Raw genomic sequence first — 21094 nt, 5'->3', positions numbered from 1 at the left:
TTAAAGAAATTATCATCTGTCTGTACTCTGTTTTAGTGAGGCCGCACCCTGAGTACTACGTTCGGTTTTTGGCCCCTCAACAGAAGAAAGACATTGAGGCCATTGTGTGTGTCCAGAGAAGGGCAGCGTGTGTGGTGAGGGAGCGGGAGCACAAGTCTTAGGAGGAATGGCTGAGGGAACTGGGATTGTTCAGTCTGGAGAAGAGAAGGCTCAGGGGAGACCTTGCTGCTCTCTGTAACTACCCGAAGGGAGGTTGTACCAAGGTGGGGTTCGGCCTTTTTTCCCATGTCACAAGCAATGGTTTAAGAGGGAATGGCATCAAGTTATGCCAGAAGAGATTCAGGTTGGACATAGGAGGAATTTCTTCTCTGAAAGAGTGGTCAGGCACTGGAACAAGCTGTTCAGGGAGGTGGTGGAGTCACCATCCCTGGAGGAGTTCAGTAAATGTTTAGATGTTGTACTGAGGAACATGGTTTCCAACTTCACTATGAAATTACCTGTAAATTAATGTGATACTCTGGATACCCATCGCTACAATTAACTATAAAGCAAAACACAAATGAACTTAATCACATGGAAATTTTCAGCTAGTTCTTATCATTTTTCTTGAGCTCTCACTTAAAATTGTTAGTGTAGATTGTATTCTTATTTTTATCTAGGATAAGACCAGATTTTGGAATACACGTGTCCTTGTTACAGCAAAATTATTTGTGTTTTGTTACCTATTGAATACAACCAAATGATGAAGATTCATCAAAAGCGTTTCACTATATGAACCAAACAGGCCTAGGAAAGAAGAAGATATCAAAAACTGAAAAAAGAAAACTTAGAGAAAATTATTCAATTGAATCAGCTTCAATGTTTTTCTGTCTAGCACTTTTTGTTCCCTTTGTCAACTTTCATAATAATTCAAAGCTGTCTTTTTCTTTTTACCTCAGAAGTTTTCCTAGTGTTCTCAATACATCCACAATAGAGATTTCTTTTGTATGCAGAATAATCCCAAAGGCATTTTGTTGTTTTCATCCAGTGCTGACCCCAGTTTAGTAGAACACTGGATTGTAAAATTACATAACACATCATGTCTTTCATTCAGTTCTTTGCAATTTCTAGACTAATTCAAAGAACATATTGGGAATATACTTGAATTCAAACCAGAAATACCTCAGATCAATTTCAATTACTCTGTTGATATCATTTTGCAATTGCTAGCAAGTGATCATTTAGGTTTCTTCAACAGAATAAATAGGTGCATCTTCAGAATCTTAAATTATGCATCTCAGATACTGAATACACAACTCAGGATTGGGCTAAATGGCATTTAGCTTAGTCAACTGCAGGAATGACTCTAGAATTCGTATGTAGACTGAAAATACGGGAGAAAAACATTTGTGTGCTTGTCGTTCATACAAGGCTACTCATACACAGTCCACATTTTGTTGTTAATTTTACAGCAGTCTGGTCATATAAAAGGGAACAAGTATACCACAGAATCACAGAATCACAGAATCACAGAATCACCCGGGTTGGAAGGGACCTCAAGGATCATGTAGTTCCAACCCCCCTGCCTAGCAGGGCCACCAAACATACACATTCAGATCAGGTTGCCCAGGACCCCGTCCAACCTGGCCTTAAACACGTCCAAGGACGGGGCATCCACAACCTCCCTGGGCAGCCCGTTCCAGGGCCTAACCACTCTCCTAGTAAAGAACTTCCCCCTAACATCCAACCTAAATCTTCCCTCCTTCAACTTGGATCCATTTCCCCTAGTCCTGCTGTTGTCAGCCCTTTTGAAGAGTTTACTCCCCTCCTGGGTGTAGGTTCCCTTCAGGTATTGATAGGCTGCAATGAGGTCACCCCGCAGCCTTCTCTTCTCCAGGCTGAACAAACCCAACTCCCTCAGCCTGTCCTCATAGGGGAGGTGCTCCAGCCCCCTGATCATCTTAGTCACCCTCCTCTGGACCCTTTCCAAAATCTCTATGTCTTTCTTGTACTGAGGGCTCCACACCTGGACACAGTACTCCAGATGGGGCCTCACAAGAGCCGAGTAGAGAGGGACAATCACCTCCCTGTCCCTGCTGGCCACCCCTCTCCTGATGGAGCCCAGGATCCCATTTGCCTTTTGAGCTGCCAGAGCGCACTGCTGGCTCATGTTCAGTCTCTCGTCCATCAGGACCCCCAGGTCCTTCTCTGCCGAGCTGCTCTCAAGGACCGCTCCTCCCAGCCTGTACAGGTGCCTGGGGTTCTTCCGGCCCAAATGCAAAACCTTGCACTTTGCCGTGTTGAACCTCATTAGGTTCACCCGAGCCCAGCCCTCCAGCCTGTCGAGGTCCCTCTGAATGGCATCCCTTCCTTCTACCGTATCAACCGCACCACTCAGCTTGGTGTCGTCAGCAAACTTGCTGAGAGTGCACTCAATTCCCTCATCGATGTCATTAATAAAGATGTTAAAGAGCACCGGTCCCAAGACAGACCCTTGGGGGACACCACTTGTTACCGGCCTCCACCTGGACATAGAGCCATTGACCACCACCCTCTGTCTGCGGCCTTTCAACCAATTGCTCATCCATCGGGTCGTCCACCCATCAAATCCACTTCCCTCCAATTTGGAGATGAGGATGTGGTGGGGGACCATGTCAAAGGCCTTGCTCAGGTCCAGGTAAATGACATCGGTCGCCTTCCCTTCATCCACCAATGCCGTCACTCCATCATAGAAGGCCACAAGATTAGTTAGGCATGACCTTCCTTTGGTGAAGCCGTGCTGGCTGTCTCGGATCACATGCTCATTCTTTATGTGACCGAGCATGTTGTCCAGGAGGATCTGTTCCATGATCTTCCCAGGCACGGAGGTGAGACTCACCGGCCTGTAGTTCCCCGGGTCCTCCCTGCTCCCCTTCTTGTATATGGGAGTGATGTGACCCTTCCTCCAGTCATCCGGGACCTCACCTGACAGCCACGACTTCTCAAATATGATGGAGAGCGGCTCGGCAACCACCTCAGCCAGCTCCTTCAGGACCCTGGGATGCATGCCATCTGGCCCCATAGACTTGTATTCATTCAGTCTAAGGAGGCACTCTCGGACTTGCTCTGCCCTTACAGTGGGGAGGGATTTACCTCCTTGGTCCCCACATAGAGGTTTGGTGATGCAGGGTTCAGGGACGTGAAAAAGACTAGAATCCTGGCCACCAGTGAAGACCGAGGTGAAGAACTCATTCAGCACCTCAGCTTTCTCTTCATCTGTTGAAGCCAGTTCTCCTTTTAGATTTACCAAAGTAGGTACGCCCGTTTTGGCCTGTCTCTTCTGGGCAATGTACCTGTAGAAGGTTTTCTTATTGTTTTTCACGTCCCTTGCCAAGTTCAGTTCTGCCTGCGCCTTGGCTTCCCTGATCCCACGTCTGCAAGTCCGGACGGCATCCCTGTACTCTTCCCAGGTGACACAGCCTTGTTTCCAGAGCTTGTACACCCCTTTCTTCGCCCTCAGTTCTCTCAGCAGGTCCTTGCTGAGCCATGCTGGTTTCCTACCTCGCCTGCCCACTTTCTTAATCAGAGGAATGGAGACCTCTTGTGCTTCCAGGAGGGCATCTTTGAAGAGCCGCCAGCTCTCCTCAACATCCTTGTCTTTGAGGGCAGCGCACCAGGGGATCTTGGCCAGCAATCCATTGAGTAGCTTGAAGTCTGCTTTTCTAAAGTTCAGTGTCCTGGTCCTGCTCTTTGCCAGGCCCACATCGCTTGAGACCACAAACTCAACCAGGGCGTGGTCGCTGGAGCCCAGGCAAATAAATACCAAATAAGGTCTTACCAAAAAAAAAAAAAAAAAAAAAGAGAATATATCAGAGAAGATCTATGAGTGCGCCAATTATAGCAGCTGTTTTCTTAGGCAGATCAGTAATTTGTAGTCATATTTCAATCAGAGTGGTTATGTTCATTTTTAAATTGCAGTTTACTTTTTTTTTTTTTCACTGATATAAGTTTTGGAGGGGAACCCTTAAACAATTAAAAGCAACACTTATAAAACTTCAGTGACAGGATTTTTTCCATAGTATTAATATTTTTCTTTGCTGTGGAGAGTCCTGAAAGAGTCTCTGACTGAAGCAGACAGAAAGCACGTGGTTGCTCTTTGTTTGTTTACTGAAAATTTTCAACCTAATATTCTGTAATTATGATGCATTTAATTACAGCTGGAGAATGAAGAGAAAAGCAGAAGGACAGGGAAAATTAATTCAACTAGTTGGTTGGAACTGTCTTGTTTGAGCTAATGAAAGATAGTTTGAAATTACAAAGGAAGAAAAATCCTTTTTTGAAAGAAACCTTACAGTAATGCTGTCAGTGACAAAACTCCCTTGGGGCCAGATGCACTCAAGTGATGACAATGCACTTGTACAAAATTGCATATATTGTATGGGTTTTCGTACACTGTGGTCTGGTTTGCATCACAAACTCAGAGCTTTGAATGCGTTTCAGCTGAGTATCTTTCTTCAGTTCTAGGAACTTCAAAAATTGATTCTTCTGTTTCTCAGCCATGTTAAATATTTCAGTTTAATTTTGCTGAAAGATGAATTCTTTAGGTTCCCCTATGTACAAAGACAGCAAAGGAGGAATGTCTTTAAAGGAAACCTGGAAAGTTTTTACCTTAGTTTATTAATTACTTGCTAGTCCAGATTTCATAGCACTTTCAAGCAGATCAAGCAAAGTTATGTTATTTACACCATCACCTTGTTTTACTTCCATCTAAACAGATCGCTTGCCTCAAGTTACAATTCTCTTTCTCATCTTACACCTTATGACTGAGCTGTTTTGTAACTATCCAGTTGAACACTGAAGAAAAAACCACCAGTGACATTTTAAGTCTTGATTCTGCTGTAAACTGTAGTGACTTCCTGTGATTAAAAAAATACCCTTTTTTTTTGTAACTTTGGAAGATGTTGTTTCATTTTGCCATCTTATAAGGGCAACAATTTGCTGGCTTTAAGGGGCTCTCTGTAAACATGGTCAAAATGTTATTTTGGCAGGTGTAGTGCTTGTCACTTAGAAAAGTGTTGTGCTATCTTAGACAGCGTGCTTTGTACCTCCACTTTTAATTCTGCCAATATCACATTATCCAATACAAACAGTTGTGCCGCTGACTAGTTATGCAACATGTTGTAGAACAGAACCCTAATGCGGCCAGCAACACTGCCTTTATGCAAATTATAAATTTTCTTGCATGCATTATCTTCTCCTTGATTCAGTACAGTTTCCTTTCATTTCTCCCACCACCGCTCAAAATCTTCTCCCAAGCAAAATTCAGAGCACTGGCAACTTCTACAGACTTCATGTGGGTGGCCATCTGCGCTGACAGGAACCCACTGAAGTCAGCCCAGGTGCAGTTCTCTGAAAGCAACTGTGTGTTGTGGCCTCACATGGAGTGATGTCAGTAAAACGGTTTTGTTTCTCTCTTTTATTTTTTAAAAAAAGCCCTGTTTGAACTTTGGATGCTTGTTATTAAACATTAATGTGAGTGTTATTTTCTGAGTGTAGAAAGCACATGCATCCCACTGATTCCAAGCTGAGGTAAGTATGATCTCAAGAAAATAGATTTAGTGGGGCATGACACAAATTTAGAATCATAATTCTATGACTCTGAATTGGAAGGGACTTGCAAGATCTTGAAATGAACTCCTGGCGTCTCATGTGAATACCCAAATATCAAACTCTATGATTCAGAGTGTTGTTCAAATGCCTCTTGAACTCCAGCAGCTTGGGGCTGTGCCTGCTGCCTTGTGCAGCCTGTTCCATGCCCACCACCCTCTGGTGCAGAGCCTTTTCCTAACATTCCTCTGACGCCCCCCTGATGCAGCTCCATGCCCTCCCTAGAGCCCTTTTGCTGTCACCAGAGAGAAGTTGACATTTGTACCAGAGTGCCATGTATTCATAGGCCCAGACCGGAATTTTTTGAAACCCATCTTCAGTGGAAAGGAGTAATAAATTTGCCTCAGCAGTGCACTTGTATCTGCAGGGGTGTTGCCAGGATAAAATGAAAATCTCTAATCAATAGCCAGGCAATCCATAACATTCATGCAGGAATGATGGGCTGTCTAAATCCTTCCCGTACATGTGAAGAACTGCTGCATCTGAGGTGAGTATTTCAGCCTCGTATATAAAGTTATTTTGTGCCCAATTAATACTTTTTAATGAAAAAAAACCAAAACAGTACAGTAGCTTTCATGGGAAAATATAGCGGTCAAAAAATTGAAGAAAAAAAAAAGAAAGCTGTGAACTGATGCTTTTGAGAAAGCCAAGTTCAAAATCCTGGTTTCAGTCAGTAAATACAAGTTTTCTGCACCCCAGGCAGATGTCCTTAGCACATCTTAAACAGTTGCCATGAATAAAGCTTCTCTCCACAAAAAGACACTATAAAGCTCAAGTTTTGCTCTAGTACAGATTTAAAAAACAAACAAAAAATAAACAAACAAGCAAAAAAAAACCCAAAAAACAAAAAACAAACAAACAAAAAAAACCCAACAACACCCCAAAAGGTTAGATCTCAAAAATCCATCCTAATGAATGAGAAAGCCTTCTCCATTTCCTTCACTATCTCCGTTTTTTACTCAGTCTATAAATCACAGCAGAGAATAAAGCAAATATGGCAAAGCTGCTATTTGTCAGGAAAAAGTAATGAGCAGAAAGAATTAGTGCTTTTCGGTCCTGAAATGACAGATAAAAGAAAAAAAGAAAACAAGAAAAAGCAGTTCGGTTAAACTGCCTTTCTGAAGCAGGTAGGTTTCGTCATTCAAGTTTCCAAGAAACCCAGCAGTAATGAATAACTGTCAAACTGAAAATTAGTTTTTTCAGGATTTGCTCCAGAACACTGGGTCTCTTCACCAAAAGTATTCTGCATAGTCTATATACTCTACTATTCTGGTCACAAAGAAATGACCTGCATTTAAAAAAGCCAAACATAACATCAAAGTTCACGTTAGCTCTTTGGGGGAGGACTGAAGGTCAATGTCAGCATGAACAGATTTGTATTTATATCATATCTCAATCTTCCACTCCTGATGTGGTCCAGAGCATATAATAGAAAAGGCTGTGGCTGATCTCTCAGTTCTACTTAGTTGTGTTTGTGATTTATAACGTATCTGGAGTGCAACCTGTACCACCACACTGGGCAGGTCCATCTTTTGGCCCCGTAACCAGTGCAGTTTATCCAAGCAAATGGCTGTACTCCCACTGGTCAGTGACAACTGGAGATTCTCCTTCTAGCAGAAGCTCTGACATTATCTTCATAGCCGCATTCATGTGATCAATTCATTTGAAATACAGAGTAATATTTCTAGCTTTCAATTTAAGAAAGAGAATGAAAAAAACCAACACATTGTCACTACAAGAAGTGAAAGAAGTAAACAAGAAAACAAAATAAAGCAACAATCCAGATATTATCTCCATTAATTGGTTAGAAGTAAAATTGAAAATTATTTTTTTTAAACTATTTACAATTTTGTGCTTCAGCCTTGGTCAGGATTACTCAAAGTTTTAGCTATTAAAGCTCATGTTGCTTTTGTTTAATCAAAACATTTGCAAGTACTCATTGCTGAAAATGCTGCTTTTCCATTGTGAAATTTTTCTGGGCAATGAATGGACAGTCGTTCTTAACAATGCTCTATGCTGAAGAGATGGCTGCTCAAACTGTTATGAATTGATATATTTCTTTTAAAGAGACACAAATTTATATCATCTCAAGACCTGGCCCTGGTAATGAGTTTGAGAGAGCATTTCCTTAAACACAGGATGACCGAGGGAAACCAGAATATAGCAGAATCTTCACATCATGGACTCATAGAATGGTCTGGGTTGAAGAGGACCATAATGATCATCCAGTTTCAACCCCACCTCCACGTGCAGGGCTGCCAGCCGCTAGATGAGGCTGTCCAGAGCCACAGCTGACAAGACAGTACATTTTATGTTACTGATAAACTCCTTCTTTTTGAATAGCAGAAAATAGTAATAATTATATATAGCTACATGCATGCTCTATCGTGGCCTTTTGTCTTCATATAAACTCTGATAATTTTCATCTGATCGTGGCACTTTTAATTTGATCTGTCTCATAAAACCCAGTCTGGAGTGCATTCAGAACTGCCAAAACACAAGTAATGCTGTATTCTAAACACAGAAAGCACAAGTAAAATTTTATATCAAGTAATTGACATCAATTTACCTGATGGTTGTGGATTCCTTTAGAGCATCTGTTTTCAGCTTCATCAGATGCTGAATCATGTAATTGAGCATATCTCTTTCCTACTTAGTATATTTGAAATTTAAGAATCTAAGTTTGATCTGTTTAATTAACCTAAGAAAGATGCTTAAAATAGACTCATGTAGTTAATGTGAAATGACCCCCACTGTCAGAAACAACCTAGCTCTGTGTTTTACATAACACAATTTGTAGTGGGACATAACTGCATAAAATGACTTGAGCTAAAAAATATTTGTGAGGCCTGAGTATATTCTTTGCTTCCCGAACTCAATGTAGGTAATAGTGCATTAAGAAAAACAAGTAAACGAAACAAAAAACAAAACAAATAAGTGAAAAAAAAAAGCCCTCAAAATTAAACAGAAGAGCAATTTTTTTTTGTTTCTATCCTTGATTCCCCTACATGTACTGCATTCTCCTGGACACATAAAGCTTAAAACTTTGATTTGAAAAATATGATCAGAATTTTTTATGTGATCATAATTCCCAGTACCTGGTCATATGACAAAAAAGAGAGAGAGCCCCCTCAGCTGTCCTACAACTTGGAATAAAAGCATGGCAATTGGCATCCCCCCTCCTGCTGGAGGTGAAGACAGCTGATTAGGTCGTGCCAAGGACTACCGGAAATGCACTGGGTAGAAAAACCATGATCTAAAACTTTTAAGAACAGGTGTTTTAAAAGAAAATTAAGGACATGCAGAACATCTGAAAAACTGACCTCTCCTTCAAGGAGGTGACAGCAGATTTCTGGGTCTAACTTTAAGAAGAACCATCTTAGATAAATTAGATTTTCAGACACAGCTTTTTTTTTTTTTTTTTTTTTCTCTTCAACTTTTCACACATGATGAAAGGAACTTGTTGAAGTAGAAGCAGGAGTAGAGAGAGTCATGGCAATTACTTTTCTTCACAGAATCACAGAATTGTAGGGGTTGGAAGGGACCTCCAGAGATCATCGAGTCCAACCCCCCTGCCAAAGCAGGTTCCCTACAGCAGGTCACACAGGTAGGCATCCAGGCAGGTCTGGAACATCTCCAGAGAAGGAGACTCCACCACCTCCCTGGGCAGCCTGTTCCAATGCTCCGTCACCTCACTGTAAAGAAGTTCTTGTGCACATTTGTGCGGAACTTCCTATGCTGCAGTTTCCAGCCGTTTCCCCTTGTCCTGTCTCCATTCACCACTGAAATGCACATACTCCTATATATTTTAAATGTATTCATAGTCTATTATCACATGCAAAGCAATCTCAAGTTTTACAGAAATATATTAATATTTGTGCCTGGATTACAACTATAAGAAATTTTGAAGTCTTGGCTCTTCATAAAAACAGTGATGCAGAGCCTCAGATGCTACAAACTTCTATGCTATTGAAATCACACAAATCTAATAGAAACTACAAAGTGAAGGAGATGCTTAGATCTAGATTCAGATTTGGGTATGAGATCTATGCAGTTCCACTTGGGAGTGATTGATTCTGTAATCTTGCAAAGTATTCTAACGTGCACGGTATTCTAATATTCTGAATACTATAAAACTCAGTGGCTTATAGGGTCATGTGGTTAGTCACCGTGAATGTCAAAGAAGAAAAAAATGTATGGTTACAACAGGTTTACTATCACTTAGATATCAAGATGTGCTCAGGAAGTTCATTTGAGAACAGAACAGAGTACATCAACACCTCAGTTATAGGAAGTAACTAGTCCAGTGTCTGTTGTGAAAAGCACTTAGACTCGCTGCTACGAGTTATAGCTACATCTAAGCAGTTTTGAAAAACAAATAAACCTGATACAGAAAATATTCCTTCTACACTATATGTTGCTGAGATAGAAAGAATATAATTTTAATTTCTGTCCTGCCCAGAAGAGGCAAAGGCATATACTAAGGCTTTAAGGGGCTGTCTGATGCACAGGTCTTGCATCATTTTCAAACAGAAGGGAGGATTCCACCTGAAATGAATTGGGTGCTGAATGGGTAGAAAAGAAATAAAAGCAAGAACAGAGAGGACTCACTGTCTCTTGGGATGCTCTTCTGGAACCTTTCCAGGTCCACGCTGGGTGGTCGGCTGGGCTTCTGTGGGGGCTGGCCCAGCTTGAACAGCGGGGGCAAAGACTTCCGTTTCGGGGCTCCTGAGCTCCTATCCCAGTCATCCTTCTCTTCTGACTCACCCAACGACTTTCCTGCAGCAAACGCTGTGTTTGTTTTATGGAACTTGGGAGGAGATAAACCAGATTCTTCCTGGATGATTTTGTTCAGAAAGATATTCCTGGAGGCACTCACTCCCTTTTCTTCAGTCTTTTCCTCTGCATTTTTGGGAGTGCCTTGAGATGCACTGGGCCAGTGGCCAGTAGGTTTCAGAGCCATGTTAGAAAAATGACTGCCTACAGTTTCTGCAGCGCACTTACTATTTTCATCCATTTCCTTTGTTGCTTTAAATGAGTGCATATTTGGTCTAGGGCCTCCTAGACCTTTATGTGGGAAAGCATTTTTACTTGAGGTGTCTTCGTTGTGGGAAACTGTAAGGTTTACAGTAGGCTTCTGTGCAAGAGCTGGTTTGGAGAAAGAAGGCTTAGGATCATTTTCTTGTGTTGCAGACATGAACTTTTCCTTAACTCCAGCTACTTTTGAAAATGATGCTTTTTCTTCACTCTCTTGTGCTTCAGAATTAAAATTTGGCTTTGTTCCCAGAGGCCTTTTTTCCTTCTCTTGAGGAGCTGAATTAAGAAGCTTGTTCCCTGCAGGTTTTGGATACAGAGACTTCAGTTCTTCTTTTGCCAAGTCACTGCTTTTAGTAGGGGTTTTAGTGTATCCAGCTTTTCCATCACTTTCCCTATTAGTTGCCTGAAGGTGAACCCCAAACCTTTGCCCAATTGGTTTCAAATATGGGGGCTTTGGATCCTTCTCTGTCTTATCTTCGGTTGAAGGCTTGACTGCCAGAGGAGGCTTAGGATGAGCAGGTTTTTGAGAAACACTGGGTCCTGAAGGAGAAGCTGCATTTCCTTGACTTGCAAATTTCTCAAATACTGCTTTCCTTGTTTGTAATCCTGAATGGGTTGGTTGTCCTGTGACTTTAGAGAGTCGAATGTTACCAGAAACATCCTCTGAAGGGCTGCTACCCACGTTAAACTTCGCCATGAGTGACTTCACATCTGCCTTTCCATCCTATGGGCATAGAGAAATAACAAAGAAAAAGAAACAATGAGAAAGTGTCAGTTGAAATGTTCACACATACTGTACTTTAAAGAATTTCCTGGTCTGAGGCTTGTAGTACTGCTGATTGGCTGTGGAGATATTGTAGCACATCTTCCTGTAGGGTTAGAAAAGCTAAGCACTTCGTTGCATTCCTGCTGTGGTTATATAATCTTCTAAATTTTTCATGACAGGTTCTGCATTCAGACAGTGATCATTCAGCTCCTTTTGTTCATAGCATGATTTCTGATTATTTCTGGAACCAGGAAGTAAACAGCTGGTATATATTTACATGAAGATATCCACAACTTCAAAATTAAAGTATTCCAAAATATATGAGTATCCTGTGCTTAGAAAAATAGAATATATTGGAACATGGACAGTACATCAAAATGGTGTTATTCATACCAGATCTTTGGAGAACTGAAAGTTGCATAAACAGAAAGTCTTCTGTTTTGGAGAGATTGTGCGACAGATTTTCTTTCCCTTCTCAGCAATTTGCTTTCCTACAGCTCTCCACCTTCCCCTGCTTTGTCCTTGTTTCTGTTCTCCATTTTATATCTGATAAACACTGCACATGGGTAGACTGAAAGTGAAAATATATGGAGTAAAATGGGAAGAAACAACAACCAGTAAGCAAAAATACTGTAAAAGGAAGAAGATGAAGAGTTCAAAGTGAGTAAAATTCAGTTTCATTAGAAAATGTTATAATTGGACAGCTCTATTTAAGACCTTTGAGGATCAGCCTTCGATATGAACTGAGAACAAAAGCTGAATACAGTTTGACTCAGTGCAGTTGTTACACAGTTCAGTGAAAGATTTGAGCAAAGTGAGGTAGTCACACCACAGTGGCCTGGGTCCACTCTTGTGTTATAGTTGTCACCAGCAGCAGGGGCTACTCCTTTGCAAGCACACAGTAGTGTCAGAACTGATTCATAGCTTGTACTAAGTGAGATCCATTTTATGCAGGAAGGTCAAAATGTAAAACTAATGTTATGAAGCAGGGATGTTAGAGCTAGTAACTGCCCTAAATTCTCTGTTTAGAAACAAAGATTATCACTATCCAGTACAGTACATAATGGTCTAAAAGAATATTTTAAAGTAAGATCAGCAAATGAATTATGTCTTCAGCCAGTACGGTTTCAGTGAGCATTTAGTAATTTTTTAACTTCATTAACAAGATTTTCTGAACTGTGGTTGTCTACTCCTTTTGTCTTCTGTTTGGTTCTGTCATGCTATGAATTTCCTGATAAGCTGGAGTAGTTTCACTTGTGACTTCTGCAACATAAATTTAACTTTCTCAGTCTTTCAATACCACCAAGAAATTCAGTCTTTCCAAACTGCATTGCACTACAGAGCTACTTAAAAGAAAAGCAGCCAAAACAGTTTGAAACCTATCCCCAGAGTACTCGATTATCTCTTTTTCTCTTGTAGGAAAGGGAGGAAATGCATATGTACTATGGAGATTATCAGGCTTAAGCTATCTACTGCTGGTTGCTATACGTGCGCTCAAACACACACACAGTCACACTACACAGATACATAAATATATATCACTAATCATTCAAGATTTCTCACATAAAACCTCACAAAGCACTGATTTTACCCACATAATGAGAAAATTAGGCTGATTTCAGTGCCAGAAAGAGTAACAAAAACTTCTGGTTTTGATCTTTTGAATCAGATGCTTTTTGTTTGTTTGTTTGTTTGTTTTTTGACTTCAGTAGCAAAATCTAAACCATCAAAAAAACAGTGTTTTAAATATTCAGAACTTGTAAATGAAAATCTAATCAATAGCTTGGCCATCTCAGAAGCTTATTTCTTTTGAAAGTTATAGGAATAATTTGGTTCTTCTTTCTTCCATTTGTAATTAATAAAAGCATTCTGTACGAAGCTACAGTAAAGTGAATGTTTGGGATAACAGACATTCAGCACGTAAACCTTTCAGAGGTTGGAAATAGGGATTTTAAGAAAGTTTTCCTGTTGTAATGTGCAGTTTCTGAGAACTTTTCTATATCCTGGCAATAACAAGATCAATTATATTCATACAGGTTTTCAAAGGCATTAAACAATCCACTACTGCCCTGTCAGGACTGTTTATTTTCTGTAAGGACTACCTACATCAATAGATTTGTTTTAAAAAATGCCTTCTTGGCACTGTGAATAGATTTCAAACATTGTCCTTATCAAACAGATGTACAAGCTCATAAAAAACAAGCTCCTGGAGATGTAGAGGGGCTTACAATCAGCAACATAACCTCTCTCACTCACTGTGAGCTCAGTAGTGAGGGTAGCACTCTAAGAATCAAAGGAGAGTAAGAAACTGAGAAATCTTTCTGCGTCTCTATCATGTATATAATCATTCCCTGATTTAACAAACGTGTAACAGGAGCCATATTGAGGATTCTAAGGTAAGATCTAACTGCCAGTTAGGCAGATGGAGAATCTTTTATTAGTGATTTCTGCTGTTCCTGCATTTCCCTTCCCAGAAGGGACAACAGTTACCTCTTCCATTAGCATATACAATATGTTGTACTTAATGAAACAGGAACTTGAAAAGATTGTGAAACTGGATTAAGTTTACCCCATCTTTCCTACCCGAAGTGCAGTGTGCATGTTAGACAGAGGAGTCTCATGCAAGAAGTACTTAGGTAATATTCTAACTTTCTGTTTGCATTCTCTTAGACTCAGTACAACATTCACCTTTTGAACTGGGCCACAAAGATGGTGAAGGGCCTGGAGTATTGCTCCTATGAAGAAAGGCTGAGTAAACTGGGTCTGTTCAGCCTTGAGAAAAGAAGACTGAGAGGGGACCTGATCCAGGTCTATAAATATCTGAGGTGTGGGGGGCATATCCTTCAGATAGGACCCACGCAGATATGAAGATACATTTGCACAGAATTCTTCAAAGAGTAGATTACATTTACATTTCAATGTACAAGTGCAATTCTCCATTATTTACAATATATATATATTTTTTCAAAATAACAGTACAATGAGAACACAGCAAAAGTAAAAATTCCAAATTATTTTCTCTAAAAATGTCAGTCTGAACTGGCAGTCTGATTAAAAACAAAACAAAAATAAATATATATTATTTCATTTCCATCTTGATGAAGCCAAAAGAGTTTTTCACTTCAGCTTCCCACAGTGGTTGCTTTTTCTTTGAGTCAATAGCACCACTGGATCAATGAAGGCAACAATAGATGTGCACATATGGTTTTTAGTTCAACAAATAAAATGTGTGTTACTGTAGCATGTACAAGTTTACGAAGCTATCACTTTAAGAAAAAAAGCATGCATATATGTGAACTCTGTTATTGTGAAAAAAAAATTACAAAAGCTGCTCACCACTGAAGGAATTGAGCTCTAATCCATGGACAAGATATAATGCATAAGGTATGGGGAAAAAAAGGTAAAGAAAATGAGTAATGCAAATTAAGGATAAATACAAATCTGAAAGTCAGTTGGCAACATAAAAGCCTAATTTAGGTTCTACAGAAGTGTATGGATTGAGGGATTTTAGCTATTTGCATAAAATTCTAGTATTCTATATTAATGATAAATTTTGCTTGACTATTTCTTTTTCCAGACAGAGAGATTTCAAAATTACCAGTTGTACAGCAATTGGCAAAAAAATAACAATTTTTTATTTTTGGAAGGGACAAATAATTTTCAATTTACTTGTCTTGACTCTGGTTGTAATAATTAGTTAAATAAAACTTCTTTTAATTAAGAGTTCAACATTTGGAAAGTGGAGTCAAGATATTGCAGTGTTCTGTACCTACAGATGTACACAGCAGAAGTGTGAAAAACAAGCAGAAAGACAGCATCTGCTCAAATAGAAAGAATGGCAGATACAGTGCTTGTAGAGTAATGAGCCCAATATTTCAGATTGGAAATATTGAAAGGGCCAGCAGTTATTCTCTTTGCTTTTCTTGAAAGGCTGACCTTTCAACAGGTCTGCAGGACAGGATAGATGGAGATCTATGGGATTCCTTGGAGAAAGGTCAACAGCCTTTTTGTCTCCTTGATGAAATCTTTTAAAATATCTGATGCCAGCAAATGAAAGTAGCACATCCACACAGACATGTGGTTGTCAAACTGAGACAACCTGACTACACAGTATTCTGTATCTTTTCCACAGTGTATTCCACTAAACCTCTTTTGTCCCTCTCTTGTAATGTTTTCTCATCTGTCCCGCAATCCTAAGACCAAATACACAGTATTGCAGAAAAATGAGAACAGTGTAATACTTCTATTCCTGTAATACTTCCATTCCATTCTGTGTACAGCAACTACCTTTCAAGAATCTTTAATTTGACTCTGATCATTCTAATAAAGCTAATTGAACTTGTCTGAATCTCAAGGAAAAAAGAAACCTCAAGCTCTTGGCACTGTAAAGATCCTACCACTACTTCTAGAATTCCAAGATCCTGTATGACTTTAAAGAACATTTTGTGCAGTGTTAAGACATTAATTACTGTTCTGAAGCTCTACTGGAAAGAAAAATATCTTCCATGACCCACTACAAAAAATACTTGCAGTCTTTTTAGTATCTCTCATATACACTGACATTCAATGATATCTCAATTCAGAGTATGATATATGTAAAGAAAAAATACCTCCAAACCAACAGCCACAAATAATACAAAAAGATTAAGCTGAGTTGTAGCTAGATGATTTATAATTCTATCTAGAAAATAATTGCCTCTAATTGCCTCTCATTTCTCTTAGTCTTCAAAATGCAAATGTCACTTAAAGTAGGGCTGCCTTTAGTAAAAACTCAGGCAACCAAACACAAACCTTAGAGAGAGAAAAGACAGTTTCATCAACTTGGCAACTTTTCAGCTGGACAATTAGTTGCAAGAAAATTTTACAATAGCATTTCCACATGTACAAGGTCATATATAATATCTTGCACTGTTTATATATTTTTTTTCCTTGAACTTTGTGCTTTTATTTATTAGATAAACAAGTACAACAATTTACCTGGACTTCCCAAAGCTCTCCAATATTTTGATACAAGCAGAAAAACGAGCTCCCTCAATGAGAGAATCCACGGAGTCTGTCACATTAGCAGCCTATTGTGTTTGCTAAGAGGAGTTCTCAGAGAGCTTGCCTAAGAGAGGCTTTGCTTGTGGTTTTCATTATCATGACCAGTAGAAAAAAAGCTGCTGTCCTCAGGATATTAGGTAAGAAGTGGCAGAGGAAAAGGGAACTAAAATGTGTTCAGGCTGGCTGTTGCCACCGGCTACATTCATTACACGATATCTTAAGAGCAGTGTGAGCTCCAGCATTGCATTTGCACCATACTGCCGTATTGGTATGTACAAGCTTGAATTTTAGAGAACAGTATTTAAGGAAATATTTGTGGGAATTAAAATTGTAAAGAAAGCATATGGACCTCTTGGGTCATGAAGTCTAACCACCTGCTGCCAAAAAGAATCACTGCATCCATTCCTAGTCATCAACCGAAGATGTCAGCTAAGGTGTTGTTTTGCTCCCACTCTTGCCAGTAGTTTCTCAAGACATTCTGCTGGCCATTTTTTCTAAAGCTTTCGCTTTAGCAGAGTTTTTGTTGTTGTTGTTTTTAAATTATGATCATAATCCTTTTTTTTTTTTTTTTTTTTTTTTTTTTTTCCCTCACCCTTTTGCCTCTCAGTTTACTGCAAAAATCAAAGACTTTGGTATGATATAGGATAAGAAAGATAATGAGAAAACGAGTTTTATGAGGAACTCCAAACCTGCTGAAGATAAATCCAAAACATAAGGCACAACCCTCTGCTAAATACAGCTCAGTGAACTTTCTGGAGCTCTGCATGGTAATGAGATCGCAGATGAAAAAATTTGTCTTCAAGCTTCACTAGATGTTGTTTGCTTCTTCCTCATTATTCATCACTTCTTCTTCTGTGCATTTTTTTTAAATTTTTTGAATGCCCAATTAAAGCACTGGAGGTGCTTGGCATTTCTGGATTAGTTGTGCAAACATTTCTATTTTAGCTAGTTCAGAAGACTATTAGCGTGTTGGAGAAAGCTTATTTGAGACAAAAATACTACTACTTTCTCTGTATTTGTCACTTGCCAATGAAAACAATTTTTAAAAATTGCATCAATTTTTTTTTTCTTAGTGGGAGAAATGCAGTTCTGAGCAATATTCTTCATGCTATTCATTCTGCTATGCCCTGTATTTGATTTATAAACCCATATTTATTTGTGAAAATACACATTGATCACAAGTGATGAAGCTTTTATCATTAGTCTTACAGCAGATTGGACTTTGTAACTTGCTATTCTATTTGGCAGACTGCACAACTGTTTTACAGTGCTATATGTAACAATATAGTCATTTCACACTGGTAAACTACTACAAGTTATGGCTCACATTATCAGGCAAATCATACAGCGATCAAAGAATGAACTCCTCTTGGAAGCTCTGAGTGCTAGAGAGTTCCTGCCTTCTCTTTCATCCACTGCACAGTTGTAAAGACGTTCCTAATTGATAGAAGGCTGCTGAGAAAATGAATTGCAACAAAAACACTGAAAATCACAGTTTAGGCTGCAAAAGTGCTGTGAACGTTGCTCATCTACAATATGTATGATTCATTTTATACTTGCAGGTGCAACGGCTTCCTGGATCCCCTCTGTTTCTTCCACATAGAGTGGAGTATGTTTCTGAGTACTTTGGGGAAATTAGTTTTTCTTTATCTGAAGAAAGAATGTGAAGGAATTAGTATTTTAAGGAACATGATCTGCAAGCCTGAAAGCACACTGGAGCTGTTTTGTACTACTACTACTTTCCGCAAAAACAGAAGCAGAAGCAGCAATAAGAACTTCACAGACTCAAGCATGACAAACATATCAAATAAAGACGCTATCTTCTTGTATAGAAGCATACCATTCCAGAATTGGTGTAGACCAAAACTGGCATCTACAGCCCAGTATAACAATGACTTTCCAAAATTCTCAAGTGCAAAATTTATCACTGCAGTCTTATGTGCTTTTTGTTAATAGAGCATTTACTCCAATTTTGGTTTCCACATATCTTTTGGAAAAATGTCTGCTTAATAATTTATTTTGTCATAATCAGACAAAAGATAAAAGGGGAAAAAAAGTTGCCTCTGACTTGCTCTGCATTAAGATGCTTTAAGTTTATTTTTTAAGGCAACTTTCATACATTGTTGTTCACCCTACAGCGGCAGTCAGTTGCAACTGTCTGAACGGCTTTGGGCTTCCAGGTCAGTGCTCACAAAGAATGTCACAGTCATGATCTTGTTACAGCCACGGCTGTGTTGGTATCTTTACTTGGTATGCTGTGAACTGGAGAGGTGAAAGTCTATTAAGAAAAAAAAAAAAAAACATAACTTTTTTGCTTTCCATGTTGTTTTAGCATGCTTCATTTCGCTGATCTTAGTGATCAATGTGATTCCAAAGCAGGTCTGATAGCATAACAGAATCAGCTGTGGAGACTGGAGGGAGATTGGGAGATGAGCAACACAGAAATTATTTTTTGGCCAAGTAATCCTTAAACCACATCTACAAAATGTTCATGGGAGAGCCCTTTCGGACAGGTGCACTAATATCAATAAAGCAAGCCTGGCAGTCCCCTTCCTAGGTCAGAAGTAGTTGTTCCATCTGTAATGTAAAATGCATGCAGATATGTGGAGTGCTTAATAAAAACAAGTCAGTTTTTCGGAGAAGCCTGTCTTTCAACCTCCTCATAACTCCCGTAGGTCTTTTGCCACCTAGTGGCAGACCAAGTTCAGCAGAAGAGATTATGTATTTTTCCTGCTGAAAATCAGTTGCATGTTCCTGTTCTCAGAGGGTTAGTCTGTCTAGTTTCATGCCACTCCTGGAAGATAACACTTCAACAATTCTACCACAGTCAGAAGACGAGGCAATGAGTTAATATGCCTGCTTAGCACTGCTATGCCAATCCTGGGAGCTGTGCTGAGAGTGTGTGCCATACAGCCGCTGCCCACGGCAGGTAGCCATGGCTGTGATCCAGTTACAGTATCATTTTGGAAAGCACCTGATTTTCAGTAGAAATTTGATATTCATGAACACTGGCAGGAGCTTCTGTTTTTATTGCTATATTTCTTGTCAGAGCAGACTGTGTTATCTTTGTGTCTGCAAGACGGGGCCAGACTTCCTGAAATGTGTGCTGTTCTAATTCCACAAGGTTGATATTTGAAAGCAGTTTTAGTATTTCTGACACAAGTTTGATGTGGTCATGAACAAATTAACGGCATTGTCTCATGTCTAAATGCACTGTCATATATACGGCAACAGCTGGGCTTCCCAGATACTATTTGTGGACAGCTGACAGGCAGGATACCCTGAAAGAGCATCAAGTTGATGCTGTGGTTCTTTTAGACTGCCATAATTAAATTCTGATGAAAGTGTTGAATATAATTACCAACTCAAGATTTCTTTATACTAATGGGAGTCAGCTTTTGAAAACTGAAGAAAGAAGGCAAAAGATGATGACAGAACGTCCCCATGCCCGTTAAACTTTGCAAAGCAAATGTTTCCGCCATAGAGGAAAGTTCAGTGTACTCCAGAGTGTCACAGTCATGTGCCTGTCCTTGTGGATCAGCTTGGCTGTAAGCACTGCACTAAACCACTCATTTCAGAGCATAGGTCTTCCAGTGAACATCAAAAGCTGATGTAAAACCACTATTAGTACAAAAAAAATTATATTTTAAAAGATTATTATTATTTTTTTTTTATAGCTTGACCTGAGCTCTGTTGGCTCAGACCCTACGAAACATTTCCTGAAAGGCAAAACCTGTTTTTGGATGCAAAACCTGTCTCTGATTAGATGGGAATGCTGAGCCTTCACTAAATGGTCCATAGGCACCAGAAAAGCTCTCTTGATAGTGCAGGGCTGACTGTGCTGGAGAGCAGCCCTGACATGCTCAGACACACCACATTGCCCCTAACTTCCCACACACCACAGTTCATGTCTTGCTGAGGAGCACAGCTGGCACAGATAGCAGCTTGATTAGATGGTTTAATGATTAAGATGAGCTAAATAGCAGGTGATGGGCGTGAAGCTGACTGCTGAGTTTTCAGTAGTGTGCTCTGGGCTCGTGGTAAGGACATTCAGATATGCTGTCCACAGGCCCGGGGGCCGTCTTGGTAAGGCATGCAAGGCAGGAAGCTGCTAAAATCAGTAGGTGAGTGGACGCTATAGAAAATGGTATAAGGACGGTGGAGGAGTGTGGCAGGGCTACAATGAGTTGGGCAGGGGCATTTTGTGGGGGAGAGGAGCTTGACAGCTGGGAAGAATGGGCAGCCCTTTGTCTCCCCTCACAAAGTTGTGCTCCCTCTGTTCCCCCCATGCACCTCAGCAGAGCCTGGCCCTGCCCTGCCCCACGTCAGTTCTGCCTCTCTGCATTATCCCTGCCCAGACCTAGAATGCCAGGCAAAGCCTTGTGACTGGCTGGGACCAGCAAGGCTGGGACCTTGGCATGGCCACCCTTAGTAGTTACTGTGTCCTGGAAGCAGGAAAAGGAGAAAAGAAGAATCCTGAAGTGGGAGAAGAGAGTATTTGGTGGTAAGTGAGGAGTATACATGGTCAAGTGGGGAATTATCTGCTGGATTGGCTTCCTCCTCAGCAGATATGGTGGGATATGAGGGAGGAAGCAGCTTTCATACAGAAGAAGTTATTTCAGT

At 40.0% G+C, this 21094-nt stretch overlaps 1 protein-coding gene across 4 annotated transcripts in view; it reads right to left on the bottom strand.

The window, feature by feature from the left end:
* Positions 1 to 16500, bottom strand: part of FYB1 (FYN binding protein 1) — a 49290-nt gene extending 32790 nt beyond the window's left edge. For all 4 annotated transcript variants that reach the window (XM_042875481.1, XM_042875484.1, XM_042875482.1 and 1 more), the window contains exons 1-2: positions 16406 to 16500; positions 10237 to 11386 (exon numbers count right to left, since the gene is read on the bottom strand). In XM_042875481.1, the coding sequence (XP_042731415.1) occupies positions 10237 to 11359 (1123 nt within the window). In that variant the 5' untranslated portion in view covers positions 11360 to 11386; positions 16406 to 16500. The remainder of the gene's footprint in view (positions 1 to 10236; positions 11387 to 16405) is intronic.
* Positions 16501 to 21094: the final 4594 nt, after the last annotated feature.

Source organism: Lagopus leucura, unplaced genomic scaffold, assembly GCF_019238085.1.
Source record: "Lagopus leucura isolate 7727_CA_CO unplaced genomic scaffold, USGS_WTPT01 Super-Scaffold_100014, whole genome shotgun sequence".
Lineage (NCBI taxonomy): Eukaryota > Metazoa > Chordata > Aves > Galliformes > Phasianidae > Lagopus > Lagopus leucura.
This window is presented reverse-complemented; position numbering and strand designations above follow the sequence as displayed.